At 43.2% G+C, this 23928-nt stretch overlaps 1 protein-coding gene across 1 annotated transcript; it reads left to right on the forward strand.

Moving 5' to 3' along the window:
* The first annotated feature begins 11223 nt into the window (after positions 1-11223).
* UTP23 (UTP23 small subunit processome component) lies at positions 11224-22649 on the forward strand. The gene is made up of 3 exons (XM_005287282.5): positions 11224-11522; positions 21108-21282; positions 22161-22649. Exons 1-3 carry the CDS (start codon positions 11335-11337, stop codon positions 22539-22541), a joined length of 744 nt encoding a protein of 247 aa, XP_005287339.1. The 5' UTR covers positions 11224-11334; the 3' UTR covers positions 22542-22649.
* The last annotated feature ends 1279 nt before the right edge of the window (positions 22650-23928 follow it).

Below are 23928 nucleotides of genomic sequence, written 5' to 3' on the forward strand. Positions count from 1 at the left end.
CTCATGAGGATGGAAGGGGCTTCGGAGTTGGTTGGTTGATAGAGGATAGCACCGCTAGGCCTACCCGTGCATTTGATTCTGGGCCCTGTGTAATTGCATAGTGTCTTGCAAACATGTGCTCAGAGGCCCAGGTGGCAGCTCTACATATATCTGTGAGTGGGACATTGTTAAGAAAGAGTATGGATGAAGCCATTGATCTACTAGAATGTGTTCTGGTGAGAGTTGTATGCCAGTTATATAACCTAGGTGAATACAACCCGAAATCCATTTTGATAGTCTCTGCGCTGATATGGAGTCTCCTTTGGATTGTGCTGCGATCGATATGAATAGTTTTGGGGATTTTCTAAAAGGTTTGGTTCTATCGAGGTAAAATGTCAGAGCCTATCTAATGTCTAAGGGGTGTAGTCTAGCTTCCTGTGCATTCTCATGTGGTCTGGGGAAGAATGCGGGAAGGTGTATAGGTTGATTAATGTGGAAAGATGAAGAAATTTTGGGCACATATTTTGGATGTGTCCTCATAGTAACCTTGTCCTTAAAAAATATGGTATATGCCACGAATGCCCATATCTTATCCACACGTCTGGCCAATGTGATTGCTATGAAGAATGTGACTTTCTTGGATAGGTGTAGTAAAGAGCAAGTCGTCAGGGATTCAAATGATAGTCTAGAAAGGTATTTTAAAACCAAATTTAGGTCCCATGATGGCCTGGGTGTGTGCAGTTCAGGGTAGATTGTCTGAATTCCTTTGAGGAAGTGATTGGATGGGCAAATAGTGTTGTGCCATCAATTTTTTGGTGGAAGGCGTTGATAGCGGCTACGTATTCTTTAGTCAAACTAAGAGATGGTCCTGATTTTTTTAGTATGAAAGGGAGAGGTGTGAAGACCGTAGTGACTTGTTTGTCGGTGCACCATGTAGTGAATCATTTCCACTTCTGCAGGTAAGTTTTACAAATAGTAGACCTTCTACTGCTTAGTAGGATATGCTTGACCTGTTCCAAGCAGGCTAGTTCATCATGAATGAAACATGGAGGAACCATGCTTTCAGGTACAGCATCTCCACGTTTGGGTGGTGAGTCCATCCTGTGTTTTGTGATAGAAGGTCCATCTGCAGTGATTGGAGCACATACTGCCATCCATGTTAGGTAAGGATACCACATCTACCTGGGCCACTTGAAGCTATCAGGATGATCCTGGCTTTGTCAGTTCTTACTTTGTGTATCACTCTCATTAATATTGGTATGGGTGGAAATGCATATAGGAGAGGGGCTTGGCATTTTAGTAGGAATGCATCGCCCATCAATCGGGGTCCCAGTCCTGCTCTGGAGCAGAATTGCAGGCATTTGTTGTTTCGATCTGTCACAAAGAGATCTATGTCCGGCTGGCCCCATTGTTGGAATGTTTTGTAATATCATGTCATTCATCTCCCATTCGTGATTGTGATGAAATTGTCTGCTGAGTGTGCATGCAGTGGTGTTCTCAGATCCCAGCAGATAGGAGGCCGAGATGTTGATATTGTTACAGATGCACCAGGTCCAAAGTTTCATGGCTTCAGTGCATAATGACTGTGATAAGGCTCCTCCCTGTCTGTTTATGTAGAATATGCAAGCAATGTTGTCGGTCATTACTTGAATGTTGATTCTTTAGCATAGACAGAAAGTGGAAGCAAGTGTTGCGAACTGCCCGGAGTTCTAACAGATTTATGTGCAGGCTTATTTCTTCAGGGGACCACTGTCCCTGTATCATGGACCGTTGCATGTGTGCTCCCCATCCTATGAGGGAGGTGTCTGTTGTGAGTATCAGTGATCCCGTGTGAATGAAATCCCTGAACATACGTTGCTGGGTTGTGTCCACCACATTAGAGACTCCCTGACTATGGGTGGTATTGCGAGTCATCTGTTTAAGCCGTGTTTGTGCAGCCTGTAGACAGTTGCTAACCAGCCCTGCAGATGGCGCATGTGCAGGCACAAATATTTGGACAGGGTGTGTGGCAATATGAAAATAAGCATCTCGTAGGTCGAGGGCTGAAAACCAGTCCCCCTGTTCCAGTGCTAGTATGATTGTTACTAATGTGACCATCCTGAATCTTTGTCTTCTGACAAACTTGTTTAGTTTTCTGAGATCCAAGGTGGGTCAACATCCCCTATTTTTCTTCTGGGTGCAGAAGTAATGGGAGTAGAAACCCTTCCCTCTGTGTTCAGTGTGAACTTTTTCCACTGCACCTAGTTGTATCAGATGATTTACCTCTTGACGCAGTAGGTACTTGTGAGAAGGGTCCATGAAGAGGCATGGGGAGCGGTGTTGGGGAGGAAGTATAGAGACAAATGAGATGGAATAGCCATGCTGATGGTTTCTAGGGCCCATCTGTCCATGGTGATGGAATACCACCTTGGATAGAAGGGGAAGAGTCAGTCTCCAAAAAGATGTATGGATAGTGTCGTCAGCACTATAATAAGTGGGAAGTCGTTCACACCCTCAACCAATCTTTCAGGTTTTCTGTTTTGAAGAAGAAGATTGAGACACCAATGATGGTGGCGGTCTGCACCTTTGTGGTCTCTGTCTCTGCCTTTGTTGTTAATATGGGCGATGTTGTTGTTGTGGGCAAGGTTGATATCTGTTTCGTTGGTGATTGGTACCTGTTTTGTCTCCGCTTTGTGGCAGGTGTATAAATGCCAACATGTGACGGGTCACCCAGGAGTCCTTCATGGTGTGTAACACCTCATTAGTTTTTGCTGCAAAGAGCTTCTCACCATCAAATGGCAGGTCTTCCACTGTGGATTGGATTTCATGTGGGAACCCTGAGTTCAACCATAAAGCCAAGATGACTACAGCAGTAGCAGTGGATCTTGCTGCTTTGTCCACTGTATCCAAGGATGCCTGTAATACTGTCCTTGCTATAAGCTGTTGTTCGGAAACCAATGATTTGAATGGTTCTCTTTTTTTCCCCCCGGAATGTCATTAATAACATCTATACATTTACCATAGTTCCTGTGATTATATTTGGCCAGCACTGTGGCATAGCTGGCAACTCTGATTAATGTGGAGGAGGAATAGACCTTGCAGACAAACAGGTCTAGTCTTTTACCATCTTTATCAGAGGGGGTGGACCTACACTGTTGTTGTCTCCCTCTCTGGTTGGCCACCTCTATGACACTTGAATTCAGTGTGGGGTGAGTAAATAAGAACTCTGTGCCTTTTGAGGGGACATATTTGTTGTCAGCCAGTAATGTTCCCCTGGTGTTATCTGGAATGGTGATCTGCTAGGTCACTCCAATCCTCAACTCTGGGAGCCAGCCTTACCCTGCTCTGCTGTGAGAACCCCCACTCCTAGGCTGTTCACACATAACTTCTGGCATGTAAGCTGCTCCCAGCTACATGAGTGAGCACTTTTGGCCAGCCGCTGCTTGGATTGTGCAACTGAATGACACGAGCCAATATCTCCGGTCCCATACACAACCCTAGGAACCTCCGTCTTGCAGTGTCCAGTTATGCCCACTGGATGCTGCAAGCTTATATGAGTTTGTCAATTTAACAAAGAAATTGATATGTACCAGGCTTGTTATCCCAAAGGGAGTCTCTGACACGCTTCAAACCAAATGCACTGCTTCGGGTGGAATAAACAAACAAATTTATTAACTACAAAAGATAGATTTTAAGTGTTTATAAGTCTAAGCATAACAAGTCGGATTTGGTCAAATGAAATAAAGGCAAAACACATTCTAAGCTGATCTTAATACTTTCAGTGCCCTTACAAACTTAGATGCGTCTCACCACAGGCTGGCTGGTTGCCCTTCAGCCAGGCTCTCCCCTTTGATCAGCACTTCAGTCACTTTGTGGTGGTGTCTGTAGATGGAGATGGAAGCGAGAGCAAGCATGGCAAACATCTCTCCCTTTTATCATGTCCTTTCTTCCCTCTTCTTGGTTTTGCACCCCTCCTTCAGAGTCAGGTGAGCATTACCTCATCATACTCCCAAACTGACTAAGGGAAGGGAGGTGACTCACTGTCCAACAGATCCTTTGTTGCTGCCTATGTCAGTGTCCTTTGTTCCTGTGAGGCTGGGCTGGGTTTGTCCCATACATGCCCTGATGAGGTGTGAACTGCCCCTCTGCTCTTAGAGAGTTTTGCCTGGGCCTCTGCTCCTGGAGAGTTTTTGCCTGGCCTTGTTTTAAGCCATAAGGACACATTTTCAGCATCATAACTATATATATATATAACTATATATATATATATATATATATATATAACTATATATATATATATAACTATATAACTATATAACTATATATATATATATATATAACTATATATATATATATATATATATATGAAATTACAACCTATAACAACAATGCTCAGTGCATCATGAGCCTTCCGAAGACACTCAACATGACAAACTTTGCATTGGATACCACACAGTCATATTATAAGGATGAACATGGGGGTGCAGGGTTTTCCAAGAGGCATGATAATCTGTATGTTATTCCCTGATAACCAGAAACTTCTATGCTTAAATTCTGTACCGTTCACTTTCATTTTTTTTAAACATCATCTTAATAAAATTTTTAAACCTGTTCTTATCAAAACTTCCTAACTGTACGGGTAGTTAAGCACTAGAACAAATTACCTTGGGAGGTTGAGGAATCTCCGTCATTGGAGGTTTTTAAGAAGGTTTTTCAGACAAAGACCTGTCAGGGATGATCTAGCTAATACTTAGTCTTGCCTCAGTGCAGGGGATTGAACAAGATGACCTATTGAGGTCTCTTCCAATCCTATATTTCTATGATTGAGTGAAAAAACTACAAGATCAATTTCAATAACTTATAAAATTCCATTAACTTTAGGCTTTGGTGGCCAAAGCAGTAACAAGTATTGGAGATAGTACTGTATATAAAATTTGGATTTTAGGAGCCATTGGTACCTATGTTGAAAAGTAAACCTGGAGTCAGCACCTCCCATAGCTCCTTCCACTTTACTTGAAGAAAATAAAAACAAAGATTTTTATTGGATTTTTTTTCTCTGAAATGAGAAGAGGAAAGTAATAAGGTGCAGTGATAAAACAGTAGCCAAGATGGGAGCTGCAACAACATAAAAAAGCCCTGGAGACAAACATCAAATGCAATAAAGAAAATACAGGCCAGAATGTAAGCTTTCAGAAAGCTGTCTGCTTTCAGTTGTGCTCAGTCAGACAGCCTTTTAGTATTTGTTTGACTAAATGTGAAAGCAGCACTGTGAAAAATAATAGAGTACTTAATGGACAATATCATAATACGGTATTTCTAAAGATGAAGGAAATACCTTAATAGTATGGGCTGTTTTATCACTCGAGAAAACAAATTGTTTTCACTGCTCAGCTCTATTGTCTCTCTCTTTTTCAGTAACAGATTTCAATTAGCTTTTATCTTTGTCTACCCTCTTTAAATTCAAGGTGTTTATGTTTAATTTTTTCATGTTAATGGATTATTTTCTATGGCAACTCAAACTGTCCAGCATAAATTTTCCAAAAGATGAAACTAAGGTGACATATTAGCAGTTAAAAAAAAAAAACACTTCATCCAGATTGTAGCTGATGGAAAAGAGGAACTTTTTAAAGTTAATTTTGGCCTGTAAAACAAACAAGATAACTGTATAAATTTACTGGGGATTCTTGAACAGTTCCTGAATCCTTCTGCATTGTCTGACAAATTCTGGAATTATTCCAGGAGCTGCACAGTGATAGAGAATGGACTGAAGACAAAATTCACCACTCCACTATGTACAGCAGAATAGACTCCATTATTCTGCTCCCACTAAATATGCAGATTTCTCACTGGAAGCATGAAAGGAGAGCAGAATATCAGAGTTGAGTCTGCTGCATGACTCAGAAGCATTTTGCCCATAAAATTCAGTTCTGATCTTAGATACAATCACCAGCCAAATTCACCATTAGTGAAAATATGTTCATCTTCAATCAGGTACTACATCTTCTGATTTTTCAAGGCACATACGCTATCATGTGTCTGAGATCACAGCTGAGATTGAAGAGGAGAGTGAAGGGAAACAGAAAGAAAACACATATTCCAGAAAATATTGTTTCATGCTTTCTTAACTTTATTATCTGAATATATATATATAGAAAAATTATTAATGTTACCAGAAAACATATGAAGTTGGATTTATCACTGAGCACCTTTGTAGTGCTGTGACAGTTCTCAGGGTACCCAGGACTCAGAGTGTTGTGTGTGTCTATTCATAGATAGGGCAAACCCATATCCTGTTGTAATGTTCCTTTTTCATCTCCAAGTGGTTTAGATTGTTTGCAGTTCTCTCTGATGGTTTTCCATTAATTGCTTTAGGATGAACAACTGAACCTTGCAGTACATCACCACCTAACCAGATAGGGGTGACAACTGCCTCCTGCTTGAATGGGTCACTGAGACATCATATCCCCTGGGACTAACTTTTACTCCAGGAACGTAAAGCATACTTTTAACATAATTATATTATTTTTTAAATATCCATACATATAGCCACAATGATTATGAGTCTTAATAAATTGCAAACTTTCTGTAGATACCTTACATCAGGGGTGGCAACCCTCAGCACGCAGCCCATCAGAATAATCTGCTGGCAGGCCACGAGACATTTTGTTTACGTTGACCGTCCGCAGGCACAGCCCCCATCTTAATTTTTAAAAATCTTTGCAATGTGAAAGACCTACACAAATAATAGGAGGAATTGACTAACTGATTTTAGAAGGAAAACAGTGAATCTGTCTATACACAAAGTACTGTCCAACACAGCAAATAACCAAACTGCAAAAAAGAGGCAAATATTTATTTTCTCCCATCTGTTACAGTATTAAAAGTTACTCTTCTCTGAAGTGAAGATGACAGGCTCTGGTAATCCATTCTTCTGTAACTTCCAGACCAGACCTCTGGACATGCTCAACATACTGACCAGAAGGGCTATACAAAAGCTGCAAATGGTCTGTGATGATGCAGTTCCCACCTACATTGGAGAGAGAAACTGGAGAGAGCACGTCATCATAACAGTATACTGCACTCTGCAATGGCTCCAATCCAATTGCAGATGATGTTTCTGATCTTCAGAGTCCCTAACTGTCTGAATCTCATTTATCTGTAGCACTTGACTACAATAGCAATCATTGTGGGTTCTGCTGAGTAGCTGATGGTTCCCAGGATCAAATGTGCACTGGCAAAGTCTGTTTCTACCAAAGAGATCATCACACTCACCCCATTACTAAAATGACCTAAGAGCAACTTGTTTGCAGTGTTGTAGCTGTGTTGGTCCCAGGATATTAGAGAAAGGTGGGTGCAGTAATATCTTTCACAGGATCAACCTCTCTTGGTGAAAGAGCAAACAGTACTATGCACTAACTAGCAGTCATCTCCCATTTCCTGCCTGCATTACAGTTGTCCCTGGCAGAGAGACATCCCCCACTGTTTTTGCTCTAGGAAGCAGGTGTCCTTAGTTATCATTTATCTATTGGGAAAACATCACTTTCACCTATTTGCCTAATATACAGACATTCAGTTCAGTTTTTCTAATTGCCAAATGGCTAATGTTCACAACTCCTCTGGCAAACAAGCAGGAATTCCTTAAATGTAATCTTCCATCCTAACCTTTCTTAATGAGAGTTATCTTCCAATACTAAATAGAAAACTCCTCTGTTTCAATGTGGCATTGCAAAAGGAAGCAAAGCTTACATAAGAACTTTGAATATAAAACTTTTTTTTTTTTGTAAACTTGGGTTAATTTTGTGCAATTGAAGGAATGTTGTATGGACCACAACCAAGCAAGTGGACAGACAACACACAAACTTCTCTAAAGCAGCTCTGCAAATGTACAGCACCCATGCTAATGCTATGCTAGGATTCTCTGGAACTGGAACTATCAGTGATGCTAAATTGGGCAAAATTGTCTAGTGTTTTTCTGATGTGGACAAAGGCTGACTAAGGGCTAAAATGAGACCACAGAACTCATGACACTTGTGCCAGGTTTTGTAAAGGCAAAAGGGTAGCTAGAACAATTAGTGAGACCATTAAAACTAGAGAGTGAGGGGAAAACTCATCCCCTCCAAGCACAGAAAACATTAATGTGACATGTGGTAGGGCAGTTCCTCATCAGAAAGCTGTGGTCTTGCTGAGCTCCTGAGAGCATGTGGTGTGTGCTCAGCCTCTGCTAGGGTTAACATAGCATGTGACAAGTGCTTGCTCCCTGCATGGATGTGAGTGAAAATGTGCATGGACGTGAGAGAAATTTTCAATTTTCCATCGGGAAAACTGAAATGATGGTCCCCAGGCCACCTGCCTGCAGCACTCTTATTAATTTCACCTTCTCCTTGCAGGCAGAAAACTTCCATTTCAGTTCTTCCCAAAGACATCGTTTTGGAATTTCTCTCCAGCCAAAAAATTTTGAGGTTTTTATTTTTTGTCCCGATTTGGGATGACAATTTTTCTTAAGCTTTGAAACGTTCAACAGACCGAAAATTGTGTTTTCCTCCCAGCGGGGCTGGAGACAGTAGCGTGGCCTCAGGCTGGCCTCTCTCCCTGGGGACCAGGCCGGGGATGGTGAGGGTGACGAGGGCCGGTGTAGCCCCACAAAATGCTCCCGCTCCCGTTTTGCTACTTTGGGTGTACTGAGCATGCTCAGTCGAACTGAGCATGCTCAGTAACCTTCGTTGTAGCCACTGCCCTCTCTCTGCCCTTACTTCTGCTAACGATTTGCTACCTCCTCTTTGGGGGGGTTTAAAAGGATTAAGGGGGGCAAATCGCAGCGGGGGGGCTGTCAGGGTCTGAGCAGGGGGCAGAATTTTACTGGCCTGGGGGGTTCAAGCTACTGTAGCTAGCGGCAGAAGAGGGGCTGAAGGGCAAAAATCGGTGGTGGGGGGTGAGAGCCGGGGTTAAGCGGGGGAGGGGTGACACTGCCAGACCCCGTGCGGGTACAAAACCCCCGTTTAGGGAGGGGGAGGGGGGGGAACAGTGACCCCGTGGGATGAGCCACACACTGTGCTCGCTAATCTAGGGGTGTGGGGGGGGCAGAGGCTGTTTTTGTTGTTCTCACAGGGACGCTGCATGTCAGCCTCGGAGCAGGGGGCGGGTTCCTGGGGCTGGGGTCTTAAAGGCACAGGCCTCCAATTCCTAGCCTGTCAAAGATTCATCAACGCAGCTCCTCTCTATCCTATACAAGTGTTGCAGGGCCAGGGCCGCCCAGACGGGGGGGGCCAAGTGGGGCAATTTTCTGCAGGGGCCCCCACGAATATGTCGGAGGCTGCCCCCGCCTCCGTCTTCCCCCGGTGTCTCAGCGTGCCGCGTCCGGGAGCGGCCCTGGCGCACTGCAGCGCGGTGGCTCCAACGCGGTCCGGGGCCGCTCCTGGTCGCAGCACACTGAGGCTCCAGGAGAGGGGGTAAGCGCCATGGTAAGGTGTGGGCCCCCCCCCCGACCCCATCCTAACCATCACCATCACCCAGCAACAGCCCATTATGTAATTGCAAATGTATACATCCCATTAAAGCATTGAATGTTTTTAAATAATGTATTTCGTGTATTTTCAAATTATTACAAATTAATTTTTGAATGTACGTCACTGGTTATTTTTTACATTTCAAAATACATGTTACTATAGTATTGCAACTGTTTTTATGGAAGGGGCCCCCAAAATTGCTTTGACCCAGGCCCCCTGAATCCTCTGGGCAGCCCTGTACACGGCTACGTTACTGATCCAGCCAGGAGACTGAATGCGGTGAAATATTGTACAGACACCCCCTCCCTCCAACTCTGCCTCTCACATTTTGAATATGTAAAAGTGTCTTCTATCAGTTTCTATGCCTATATGAAATCACTGCAGTTCATTTCTCTTATATAACGTGCTGAGTTGCTAACTCCCTCCCAGAGCCCACATGTCTGCACCCCCTCCTGTACCCCAATCCCATGCCCCAGGTCAGAGCCTGCACCCCTCACTCAAACTACCCAAACTACCTATAGCCTGCAACCCTCCTGCACCCCAACTCCATCCCAGAGCCTGCACCCCAAAAAGGGATGGATTAACTTTTTGTGGGCCTGGTGCTAAACATATTTGTGGTCCCCCAGGGGGGAAATGGGGACATGGGGCATGGGGGGCAGAGTCCTCAGAGCGACGGGCTGGCCGGGGGCAATGGGAGATGGGTCATGGCACGGCAGGAACAATCCTGCTCCACCTAGCCCAGTACAATGGCACTGTTTACAAACCGGGAGCTGCCAGACGCACACTGGCCAGCCCGGCCCTGTGCTCCCATCATGCTTCTTCCCCTTCGGGGCGGGCCCATGACCCCAAGGGTGATACCAGAGTGGCCCCTTTGGTCGATCTGCTTCCTCCTGGCTAATGTGACAAATTGATCTATTGTACGATTGAGGCGCGCTGTTTCACGTATTTGTGTGCGAGTCCGTGAAAAGGGAGGTAAGCTTTGGGGGTACGGAGCATGCCCCTGAGCCCAAGGTGAGACCAGAGTGGCCCCTTTCATCGATCTGCTTCCTCCTGGCTAGCATGCCCCTGAGCCCAAGGTCATACCAGAGTGGCCCCTTCCATTTTTTCCACTGGCTTCCGCTTTCCTTATTTCCAATGACTTGTCTGCTCATGCACCTGTCACTGGTCCATGGGGTTGCAAATCAGGAGGGATGGGGTTTGTGGTCAAAAACACTCACGGTCTGCTTCCTCCTGGCTAATGTGCCAAATTGATCTCTATTGGTCAATTGAGGCGCACTGTTTCACGTTTTTGTGTGTGAATACGTGAAAAGACCCCCACAAACCCCCATGCCCAGTGCCCTCCCACAGACCACTCAGAACCCCCCCAGATCCTCTCACTGCCCAGTGCCCCCTAGCTGTAGACCCCCCACAGCCCTCCGACAACTGCACAGTGCCCTGCCCCTCCCCGCCCAGAGCCCCTCTGGGAGGGAGGGGAGGGGAGGGGCGGGTCAGGGTCTCAATCGGCTCTCGCGGGGGTGGGGGTGACGCACGCCCGAATCTCATTGGCGGTCAGCGCTCGGCTCTAGGGCAGCAGCGCAGGCGCAGAGACGAGCATGAGCCCATGCCTCGCCCCGCACGGGACCGCGTGCTGGTGCCGATGATGAGGTGAACGGGTCACGCGCGCACTAACGGGCGTGGCTCGGCTTCGCAGTCTCGTTCCGGCTCTCAAAGGCATACGTCATTACCCACGCCCCTCGCTAGACGCTCCGCCCTCTACCCCGCCTCCTGCTGTGCACATGCCTGTGGGTTTCCGGATCCGGGGCAGCCAACAACCACCGTTTAGTTCCGGGTGCGCAGTCGCTGTGGCCGTTGCCCGGGCCGCTCCGCTCTCGCTATGAAGATCACGCGGCAGAAACATGCCAAGAAATATATGAGCTTCTACAAATACAACTTTGGCTTCCGGGAGCCCTTCCAGGTGCTGCTGGACGGGACTTTCTGCCAGGCCGCGCTGCGCAACAAGATCCAGATCCGCGACCAGCTGCCCGGCTACCTCGCCGGGGCCACGCAGCTCTGCACCACCCGGTCAGTGACTGCGCGGGGGCGGTGCAATGCTGTCACGTGACCAGACGGACGTCTGTGTGCGCGCGGTTGGTGGATGCCGTTACCGCGTCCCTGGCGGGCGCGCGCCCAACGTCTGCCTCATATGCCCGCCCCGGAGGAGGCGCGAAGTGAACTGATATCCAGGTCCCGGGGAGGCTCTCCAGGGGATTCACCACTCGGTGACCCTGCCGGTGCGGGCGGGGCTGTGCACGGGAGCAGCTGCCTAGGGCCCAGGGAGACGGCGGCGCCTGAGAGCGGCCCGGAGAGTCTCCCTCTGTGTTTTTCTCTGCGCTCCCCAATCTGTGCGAGGTCCGCCCGCTGAGCGCTCCTTGGGCGCCCCGCAAAGCCAGCGTATTCTTCCCCCACTGAGGGCAGGGCTCAGGCAGCCTTGTGAGCTGGTGGGCCCCAGGCTGCGCACAGTCTCGCCACCCCATCAATGAGTCTGAGGCGCTACGCCAGGCTGAGGTGTCCCCAGAGAAGGTTTTGGAACAAATTGATAAACCGTAATAAGGGCCCACGGCCAGACGTGAGTCACCCAAGGGTTCTGAAGGACCCGAGCTTGCGTGTTGTGTAACTTATCGCTTAAACCAGCCTCTGCACCAGCTGACTGGAGGGTTGTTAAGGTAGCACCAATGTTTAAAATAGTCTTCAAAGGTGATCCTGGCAGTTGCAGGCCTCTTAATCGAACTTCAGTATCAGGCAAATTGGCTGAAACTATGATAATTCTGATCTTCATTAAACACATAGATGGACATGATTTGTTGGGGAAGAGTCATCATGGCTTTTGTAACAGGAAATCATACCCCACCAATCTATTAGAATTCATTGGGTGGGGGGTCAGCAAAAGTGGACACGGTTTATCCATTTGCTATAGTGATTGTGGACTATCGGAGAGTCTTTGACAAGTACCCTCAGCAAAGGATCTTAAGCCAAGGTCATCTCATGGTTCAGTAACTGGTTAAAAGATTATTTAGATAATGACATAGAGTGTACACTTATAAAGTTTGCCGATGATACCAACCTGGGAGGGGTTGCAAGTGGTTTGGAGGATAGGATTACAATTTTAAATGCGCTCGGGACAAACTGAAGAAATGGGCTGAAGTAAATAGGATGGAATTCAGTAAGGACAAATGCAAAGTACTCCAACTAGGAAGGAACAATCAGTTGTACACATACAAAATGGGAAATGACTGCCTAGGAAGGAGTACTGTGGAAAGGGATCTGGGGGGTCATAGTCGATCACAAGCTAAATGAGTCAGCAGTGTAACGCAGTTGCAAAAAAAGCAAAAGTAATTCTGGGATGTATTAGCAAGAGTATTGTAAGCAAGACGCGAGAAGTAATTCTTCCACTCTACTCTGCGCTGATTAGGCCTCAACTGAAGTATTGTGTCCAGTTCTGGGCACCACGTTTCAGGAAAGATGTGGACAAATTGGGGGGGGGAGAGTCCAGAGAAGAGCAACAAAAATGATTAAAGGTCTAGGAAACATGACCTATGAGGGAAGATTGAAAAAACTGGTTTTGTTTAGTCTGCAAAAGAGAAGACTAAGGGGGACCAGAACAGTTTTCAAGTACTTAAAAGGTTGTTACAAGGAGGAGGGAGAAAAAATGTTCTTAATCTCTGAGGATAGGACAAGAAGCAATGGGCTTAAATTGCAGCAAGGGCGGTTTAGGTTGGACATTAGGAGAAACTTCCTGTCAGGGTGGTTAAGCACTGGAATAAATTGTGTAGGGAAGTGGTGGAATCTTCGTTATTGGGGGTTTTTAAGAGCAGGATGGACAAACACCTGTCAGGGATGGTCTAGATAATACTTAGTCCTGCCTTGGGTGCAAGGGAATGGACTAGATGACATCTTGAGGTTCCTTCCAGTTCTGTGACTCTAAGATAGGAAACAAAGGATAGGAGTAAATGATCAATTTTCACAGTGGAGAGAAATAAGTAGTGGTGTCCCTCAGGGATATGTACTAGAACCAGAGCCATTGAACATGTTGCCGGCACAGAGTGCCCGAGGACAGCAACAGCGGGTTCGTTGCCCGGTGTGCTTCGCGTCAATAAACACACCAGGTGGAGAAGCAAACAAAGTTTATTTGAGATCTCAAAGCGGTGCAAGGAGACTGGCACATCTCAAATCAAGCACACTAACAGAAACAGTTTTTCTTCTTTTATACATTTTGCAGTTAAGCCTCACCCCCCTTCCCCCTCTAGCCTGCCCTTTCTCCCCCCCCATTCCTCCCTCTACGTGTCCCGTCCCTGCTAATAGTTGCTAAGCAAATAACGATTACATTTAAGCAGTTAAGTCATTTTTGGCAGCTATAAGCCTAGCTTGTTAGTAACTTCTTTAAACCGTTATCTTGTCCTTTTTCCCTTCAGCCAGAAACATGCAGGCCTTATTATTACCACTTGATACCGGTGTGAGCAGGAGGTTGCACACAGATAACTGGTTGCTTACGTATTCCAATTGCACCTGGCTTTTGAGGTTGATTAGAGTTTAAACATGGAAGGATAGAGTTTGGTTCACTTAGGCCTAGTGCAGGAAGGCTTCATTGACACTTGTGATTTTTCCACCCTCCCGAGTTACCTAGGGTGATGGTGATACCTAGTGACGTCAACAAACATATTCATAAATTATCTTGAAAAGGGGGTTAACAGTGAGGTGGCAAAGTTTGTAGATAGTACAAAACTACTCAAGATAGTTAAGTCCAAAGCAGATTGTGAAAGGTTACAAATGGATCTCATAAAACTGGGTGATTGGGCAACACACTGGCAGGTGAAATTCAGTGTAGATAAATGCAAAGTAATTCACATTGACAAACAATCCTAATTATATATACAAAATGATGGGGTCTAAATTAGCTGTTACCACTCAAGAAATAAATCTTGGAGTCATTGTGGATAGTTCTCTGAAAACATCTGCTTGATGTGCAGCAGGAGTCAAAAACTGACAATGGTTAGGAGGAACCATTAAGAAAGGGATAGATAATAAGACAGAAAATATCATAATGCCACTATATAAATCAATTTTATGCCCGCACCTAGAATATTGCGTGCAGTTCTCATTGCCCCATCTCAAAAGAGAGAGATTAGAATTGGAAAAAGTACAGAGAATGCAACAAAAATTATTCAGGGGATGGAACAGCTTCCATATGAGGAGAGATTAAAAAGACTGGGACTGTTCAAATTCGAAAAGAGACAAGTAAAGGGGAATAATATAGAGAGGTATAAAATCATGAATGGTGTGAAGAAATGTGAAGTGTTATTTATCTAACACACAAACCAGAGGTCACCCAATTAAATTAATAGGCAGCAAATTTAAAACAAGCATAAGGAAGTACTTCAGACAATGCCCAGTTAACACTGGAACCCGTTGCCAGGGAATGTTATGAAGGCCAAAAATATAACTGGATTCAAAAGAGAATTAGTAAATTCATGGATGGGTTTAGGGTTTTTGGAACCCAAAGCAGTGGTAATTTGATTAGTGGGTTTTTTTTGTTTTTTTTGTTTTTTGTTTTTTTTTTTTGTTTTTTTAAGGCAGTGGTAGGAATAAATTGTGAACATAGATTTATTTTAAAAAACAGAGAACCAAAAAAGAGCCACCATGGCTAAACAAGAAATTAAAGAAGCGGTGAGAGGAAAAAAGGTATCCTTTAAAAAGTGGAAGCTAAATCCTAGTGAGGAAAATAGAAAGGAGCATAAACTCTGGCAAATAAAGTGCAAAAATATAATTAGGAAGGCCAAAAAGGAATTTGAAGAACAGCTAGCCAAAGACTCAACAAAATTTTTGCTATTACTTTTTAAGTACATCAGAAGCAGGAAGACTGCTAAACAACCAGTGGGGCCACTGGACGATCAAGATGCTAAAGGAGCACTCAAGGACAATAAGGCCATTGCGGAGAAACTAAATTAATTCTTTGCATTGGTCTTCACGGTTGAGGATGTGAGGGAGATTCCCAAACCTGAGCCATTCTTTTCAGATCACAAATCTGAGGAACTGTCCCAGATTGAGATGTCATTAGAGGAGGTTTTGGAACAAATTGATAAACTAAACAGTAATAAGTCACCAGGACCAGATGGTATTCACCCAAGAGTTCTGAAGGAACTCAAATGTGAAATTGAAGGAGTACTAATTGTCGTCTGTAGCCCATCATTTAAATCAGCTTTTGTACCAAATGACTGGAGGATAGCTAATGTGACACCAATTTTTAAAAAGGGCTCCAGAGGTGGCCCTGGCAATTACATGCCGGTAAGCCTGACTTCAGTGGCCAAACTGGTTGAAACTATAGTAAAGAACAAAATTGTCAGATACATAGATAAACATAATTTGTTGGTGAATAGTCAACATGGTTTTTGTAAAGGGAAGTCATGCCTCGTCAATTTACTAGAATTCTTTGAGGGGGTCACCAAGCATGTGGACAAGGGGGATCCAGTGGATATAGTATACTTCGATTTTCAGAAAGCCTTTGACAAGGTCCCTCACCAAAGGCTCTTAAGCAAAGTAAGCAGTCATGGGATAAGAGGGAAGGTTCTCTCATGGATCAGTAAGTGATTAAAAGATAGGAAACAAAGGGTGGGAATAAATACATCTCTACCCAGATATAACACTGTCCTCGGGAGCCAAAAAATCTTATCGTGTTATAGGTGAAACCGCTTTATATTGAACTTGCTTTGATCTGCCGGAGTGCGTAGCCCGCCCCCCCCCCCCGGAGCACTGCTTTACCACGTTGTATCTGAATTCGTGTTATATCGAGGTAGAGATCTAGTCAGTTTTCAGAATGGAGACAGGTAAATAGTAGTGTCCCTCGAGGACACTGGGGCCAGTCGTATTCAACATATTCATAAATGATCGGGAAAGAGGGGCAAATAGTGAGGTGGCAAAATTTGATGATACAAGATAGTTAAGTCCCAGACAGACTACGCAGAACTACAAAAGTATCTCTCAAAACTGGTGACTGTGCAACAAAATGGCAGATGAAATTCAATGTTGATCAATGCAAAGTAATGCACATTGGAAAACATAATCCCAACTATGCATATAAAATGATGGGTCTAAATTAGGTGTTACCACTCAAGAAAGAGATCTTGGAGTCATTGTGCATAGTTCTCTGATAACATCCACTCAATGTGCAGCGGCAGTCAAAAAAGTAAACAGAATGTTAGGAATCATTAAGAAAAGGATAGATAATAAGACAGAAAATATCCTATTGCCTCTATATGAATCCTTAATTACTGTGTGCAGATGTGGTCACCCCATCTCAAAAAAGATATATTGGACTTTTAAAAGGTTCAGAAAAGGGAAACAAAAATTATTAGGCGTATGGAACAGCTGCCGTAGGAGGAGAGATTAATAAGACTGGGACTTTTCAGTTTGGAAAAGAGATGACAAAGGGGGGATTATGATAGACGTCTATAAAATCATGACTGGTGTGGATAAAGTAAATAAGGAAGTGCTATTTACTCCTCCTTATAACACAAGAACTAGGGATCGCCAAATGAAATTAATAGGCAGCAGGTTTAAAACAAACAAAAGAAAGTATTTCTTCACCCAACGCACAGTCAACTTGTGGAACTCCTTGCCAGAGGATGTTGTGAAGGCCAAGACTATAGCAGGGTTCAAAAAAGAACTAGATAAATTCATGGAGGATAGGTCTATCAATGGCTGTTAGCCAGGATGGGCAGGGCTGGTGTTCCTAGCCTCTGTTTGCCAGAAGCTGGGAATGGGCAACACGGGATGGATCACTTGATGATTATCTGTTCTGTTCATTCCCTCTGGGGCACCTGGCATTGACCACTGTTGGAAGACAGGATACGGGGCTGGATGGACCTTTGGTCTGACCCAGTATTGCCGTTCTTATGTTTGATATATGATTGGCATAAATAAGAGTGCTTTTAACTAGAATTACTTTTTTATTAGGTTTTAAGTGAGCGCGTGCACACGCTATAGCAGTAGAGTTAGAGAATTTTAAACATTTATATTTAGTCAAAGTCTAGAATGGTTTTGAGGAATCAGCAACCACCTTTCTGGGGGCCATCCTTCTGTCCAAAGAAAAGCTTTCTTGGAGTGCTTTAAAGTTTTTGTTTTGTTTTTGTTGCCTAATTTTTTATAGCTAAATTAAAACACATGAATTATAGTGACTCCTGGTGGGTCATCATGGTAACCCCTGGTCGGTTACCAATTTTTTTAGTTTTAGCAACCTACTTATTTTTTATTATTAAAGCATTTTTAGTTATTATAACAATAAAACTTACATATCAGAGACACTTAACCAACGTCAGCTGTCTAAACATTCCTTCCATTCTTATGGTACATTAACTCTGTCCCATTCTGATTAGAAAAATTGCAAACATGCAGCTGTGTGGCCTTGCCTTTCAGGGCGTAAGATTATTCCTAACTCTATGGTATTTGGTTTTCAGCTAGCAGTGGCTGACTGAAGTACTGTCAAGTTCTGGGGTTACACACAGGAATGTCAAATTCTGGGAGTTCCAGGTTCATCAATGGCTATTAGCCAAAATGGTCAGGGATGCAACACCATGTTCTGGATCTCTTTAAACCTGTGACTGCTAGAAACTGGGTCTAGACAACTTAGGGTGGATTACTTGATAAATTGCCCAGTTCTGTTCACTCCCTCTGAAGCATATGGCACTGTCCACTGTCAAAAGACAGGATACTGGGCTCGAGGGACCATTGGTCTGACCCAGGATGGCCATTCTTGTGTTCTTATGACCTGATTCCAACCAGCTTCCCCACAGTGAAACTGCCAAGAAGCAGGTCAACTCCCCTTGGGATGGAACTGTGTGCTTGGAGAGGTACTTGGAGTAGGGGTTTTGCTCGGAGAGATGACTCCCCCTTTTTCCCCAGCAGCCACATGATGCAGCAATGGTAAAATAGTGGCAACCTCTGCTATTTCCCATGGCATCCGTGGCCGGGGGCAAGAGGAGGTAAGGAGAGAAAGCCGATCCCGTCCAGCAGCGCCAGTATTGGGTGTTGGTGCCCCCAAGCTGGCCTCAGGAAGAGCACTCTGCTTCCCCAGTATCTGGGAAGGATGGTGGGCTTCTCACCAGGCATTGCCCTGAGTCAGTGGAGCTTCTCTACCTTTCCCTATTGTCCTTTGACCAGCAGGTTCAGACCTCTGGATATTGGGCATCTGATGAAAGTCTCATTGAGTGAGAGGGTTGGGCAGGTTGATGGGATAAATTAGTAAAAAGGAAGATGGATGTATATATGAGAATAGGAAATGTGTCAGAGAAAAGGAGATGCAGTAAGTAGGACTGATAGAATTGTGTTTGTAAGTTTATTCTTATTTACCAGCAGTGAATTCAGCCACCTGTGCTGCTGGTTAAATACTGTTCAATGAATATATTAGGCAACAAATACTGATGAAATTCATTGAATGATATTTTAAATGTTTTTCCCTCTTTAATCAGCCCTAATAATAAGTTACATATTTTGAAATAGTCCTATAGAAAGTTTATTGCAATTATGTTACAATTAAATCTAGTACTCACCTAGTGCACAGCTTGTTTTATTTCTTTAGGCTGGGATTTTCAAATATCTTAACTTGAAATTCAGTGGTATTTGGGAAACTAACTCGGCACCCTTTGAAAATCCTATCCTTAGACTTCAGAGGGCATAGCTTTGGAGATAAGGCCTCAAGGGCATGGTAACACATGTTTTTCACCCTGCTTACTTTCAAGGATGGAATCATGTTTTAGCCATGTTGAGGAACTACGTGTAACCTTAGTCATTTTCATATTCCAATAGTTATTTCAACAGCAGAACTTCCTGAGCTTCATCAGGCAGAAGAGCCCCTGACTTATTGTGATATTGCCAGGGTTCAATGCAAGATATGATGTACAATGGTAGTTGCGTGGGTGACTTTAAAAAAAAAAAAGGCATCATAGTTGCTTTGAAAAGGAAGTAAGTATAATGAACAAAAAGGGGTTGAGTTTTGATCCCTGAGTAGTGGATTTTTTTGGTTTGTCCCAACCCATATTTGCTTTCAACCTAGAGCACCTGTTCCAAAAAGAATCCTTTACTTTGCAAGCTGGTGGAACTGCAGACAAACAACTGCCTCTTACATTGATACATATCTGTCCTAACCTCCTTTCCTTCCTCTTTATTGCAAATAATTCAGCAGTGACAGTCATGTAGCTCAGAGCAGGTCAACCTAGATTTTAGCATTGTGCTGAGTAGAAGTAGTTTGGCATATTCCATCTCTTCACCTCCAGAATAGTTTCTGCCATCCCTGGAAAAACACTTCACGTTGAAAGCAGTGATTCAGTTTACATTCATTTGATAGATCCTTTCATGTTCCCCATGTCCACAGAGTTGAAATCACCATCGTTATCTGCTTTCTTCAATTTCACTTCATTTTTTAACCATGTGCAGTGGGAAAATGTTGATCTTGTAAAAAATATATATATATATATTAGTATATCATTGTACATAACAATGGCAGCACAGAAACCAAAGACCAGGCTAACCGGCAGCATTATTAATTGGTTTTGTTCCATCATGCCGCTTTGCTTCAGGATTGCTTTGTTAGCTGAAATAGATGCACTCTTAAAATTTTCTGAAAGAGTATGCAGTGACCTTTTGGGGTATGAGAGAAAACAAAAAGGAGTTCTGTTTTCTTAATTGTATAACTTGAGTGGATCATAGCATTGCCCTAGCAATGGTGTAATTATGGTTGAAATGGCATTATCGTTCTAAGATGTGAATATGACTATCCACATATACCCATCTCAATACACATGTCTCTGAAGAAACCCAAGCTAGCGTTGCAGGGTTCTAGACCCTTCCCAAGCCCTGTCAAGCCGTCTGTACTTTATAGAGGCCCTGACTTTCATCGCCCCACATGCCCCTTTAATATGTAAATCCCAGAGAATGTTTCCGCTGAGTACCTGTAGTCGCAAACCTGCAAAATAGTAATCAAATTGATTGCACATCAGACATCCCAGTGCCTGTTTTTCTGTGTCATGCCATTCAGAGTTGAGATCTCATAGCAACTCAGTGGTCATACACATTAAGGCATAAATTAACACCACATGCAGTAAATAAAGCAGTTGGCACCATTGCATATTATTTTGCTTTAGTTGTATTATGGTAGTGCTCTGTGTGCTAGGTGATGTCTAAAAAATATAGGAAGAGGCAGTCCTCTACCCAAAGGGCTCACAGTCTTAAGAAATTTGAATTTCTTTATAGTGGCCATAATTGTATTGACATACATTTTTGAATATGGTAATATATATGTATCGCAATTGAAGCCGTTTTATAAACATAAATAAGAGTATGAGGAGTTGACACTGCCATTGAATTGTCCCTATTTAATATTTTAAATGTTACTGGTCAGTCTTGTTTAGAACTATTGAACATTTGCTGAAGTGAGATAAAGTGTTATTTCATTCAGATTATTGGGCACTGTGTGACAAGCATAGAGTCTGATCAGATAATGTTCAGCTATAATCAGACATGTTTGAGAATGCAAAATTTAAAATATCTTTGCAGTTGTATGCAACAGTTGTGCAAGTAGTTATTTTTCTCTAGTAAATCAGTCTTATTTTTGCTCTTTAGATGTGTTCTAAAAGAATTGGAGTCATTGGGGAAGGAACTTTATGGAGCAAAGCTAATTGCCCAAAGATTTCAGGTTCGAAACTGTTCCCACTTCAAAGATCCAGTGAGTGGCTCAGCATGTCTATTGTCCATGATTGAAGAGGGTAATCCTCATCACTATTTCGTTGCTACGCAGGTAATACATTTTGAAATAAAGTTAAGCCATATTTCCTAAATCTATTCTCTGATTCCTAAGTATCAGGAATTCTGTCAACTATGAACATGAGATTTATATGGTTTATTGGGACTAAATGTATAAGACTTGCATGCCCAAGACAAGTAATTTTACATGCAAATTACAAAATGGGAAAATTGTAGGTTGCACACAAAGTTACCAGTTTTGTCAGCGCAAGTGAATGATTAGCTGTTACTGTAGTCAGTTCCCTAAAACAGAATGACAGTTTTAAGGAAACCAGCAGCGGATGTGATTTTTGCATGATGAGTGGGAACAGAAAGATTGTATGTGCCCTGATTGCATGTCCATCAATCTGTGTTAGCATTGGTTTAACATGCTGTAATTTTTATTAAAATGTTAACCTGGAAATTTGGAATAGTTTATGGTTCATCTTTTTTAAATAGAAAATGATATTTAAACTGGCAAGTGCTGTTGAAACCTGTGTGCAGATAAGACATTGTAATTAAGTCTATTATTGTGACTTTATGTGCATTCACTAGCACTTTTATTTTTTGAATTTGAATCTGCTTTATATTCTGCATTATTTGAAAATAAGATGGTTTGCTAGAATTTTATATAGCATCTTCTATTAGAACACTTACCTCTTTTGCAGATTACTGGGGCAGTTACCTGTTTACCTGTTCTAAACACTTTTTTTTTTCTGTCCACAAAGGTAGGAGGTAAATTTCTATCATCTTTATTCCTGATAGTGAAAGGGAGGTATACTCTGACTTTTTTTATAGAATGTATCTGTCTAATCTTTGTTTCAAAAGCAGTTGCATTTGAATTGAAGGTTTGATCCATTCCAAAATATTGACTGATGTGTTTGATTTTGACAGGACCAGGATTTGGCAACAAAAGTGAAGAAAAAGGCTGGAGTTCCTCTTCTCTTTATTATTCAGAACACTATGGTGCTGGACAAACCTTCTCCGAAATCACTGGCATTTGTTCAAGCCATGCAGGCAAATCAGCTTGTTCCAGAGCACCAGAAACAAAGTATTGAGCATCTTAAAGAAGAACAGGGACTAGTAAAGGAGTCTGAAAACAGAAGAAAACGTAAGAGGGCAGGAGGCCCCAATCCTCTCAGCTGCCTAAAGAAAAAGAAAAAAGGGCAGGAGACCCAACAGCCTTCCGCTGCTAAGAAGAAACGAAAAAGAAAACGAAACCGGGCTAAATCAGAAGCAAAGGCAGTGTCTGTGCAGCTGAGTGTGAAAGCATAAAGCCGCCCATATAAAACTTACTGGACTTGAATACAGCTTGAACTTTGTGCAAAGAAAAAAAATTCTTACAATTCTAATATGAAAATAAAAGTGTTTATTTTTATGAAATATTATATTCTTCATTATAACTTTCACCACCTTTGTATATTTATATCATCCCAATAGTATAACTTGCTCTTTATTAATCAGATAATTACAAAACCTTTTTTCCCCACTATAACCACAAGTCTGCCCTCACTGAGCAATTGGAGAGCTGTTATGTTGCAAAATCTGGTATCTGGAGTGCCCCAAGTAGTGTGACTTTTTTTTATTATTATTAATTTCTCTGTGCACAGGACTGCTCTCACATGAACAAATGGTGTATATTATTCCTGGCCCTGCCTTAGTTGGGATCCTAAGGAGGGAAGTATAAATGAGTTATAAATTTTCCTGTAAGGTGTTGTAACAGGATCTCCTCAAACTGCATCAGACCGTGCCTGTATTTCCCACTCTCATGTAGGTCAGTGTCCAATTTTCAGGACCGTGCGTCAGTAAAGCTTCTTCTTATGTCAGTATTCATTGCTTTTTCTGTGGGATACGTTTATTGTTGAAAATCAAATGCAGTTCAAGTTAAATCAAGATGGACAAACTACCTGGATCCTCCTGAGGCCTCTGCCTCAGAGGGCTGCTACCTATGCAGGATGTATACCCCTGCTAGGTCTTCCACCTGGCTAGTGTGGCTAGTTTCCTTCCAGGTCTTTTCCCTGACCCAGCATCTCCTGCAGGAGACTTTCCTACTCCTTGCACCTCTCCCCTCAGTTGAGCTGCTCGGTGGTCTCTTTATCTCACCACTTGGGAGGCAGCTAATTAGTTACAGGTTATGCCCAGCTCTCTTCAAGGGGTCAATCCACCTTTTGACTGTTTTCCTATGCAGCACTAGTGCCTGAATAGGTCACTTAGGCAAAGGAGAAATGGTAGGAGCAAGTGTGCAACTTGGTCATGCTGAAACATAGTGCCACACAACAATAGAAGTGAGGTTGTTCATAGTACGGCACCTCCAGGCCGGAGCTGTGAAACACTTGGCTAGTTGGCAGTGGTGACGGCTGTATCTTTTTTTGCAGTCTGCCTCAGCCATCTTGTAAGATTATAAACAAAATAAAATCAGGCTGCTGAGGGAGCTTGAAAAAAACATAATAGGGCACTTCTGCATCTGTTTCCCGCACAAGCTTGCCTGGGGAAGGAGACATGGAGACAGTAAAGTGAAACTGACAAGAAGTCTATTGTGTAGATCCTGTCATGCAGTGAAGAAGGATGCACTATAATATGTAGATGGAAATTGTGTGATTTTTTTTTTTTAATCTGTTCAGACTGCTTCTGCCTAACCACAGTGTAATTTCTATAAAGAGGG

Source organism: Chrysemys picta, chromosome 2 (genome assembly GCF_011386835.1).
Source record: "Chrysemys picta bellii isolate R12L10 chromosome 2, ASM1138683v2, whole genome shotgun sequence".
In the NCBI taxonomy this organism is placed as follows: Eukaryota; Metazoa; Chordata; order Testudines; family Emydidae; genus Chrysemys; species Chrysemys picta.

Excerpts from the sequence above, each read along its gene's own strand:
- UTP23 (XM_005287282.5), top strand. The coding sequence starts at position 11,335 with ATGAAGATCACGCGGCAGAAACATGCCAAGAAATATATGAGCTTCTAC. Across the intron at positions 11,523-21,107 it reads ACGCAGCTCTGCACCACCCG|ATGTGTTCTAAAAGAATTGG; the intron begins GTCAGTGACTGC and ends TTTGCTCTTTAG. Across the intron at positions 21,283-22,160 it reads ACTATTTCGTTGCTACGCAG|GACCAGGATTTGGCAACAAA; the intron begins GTAATACATTTT and ends TGATTTTGACAG.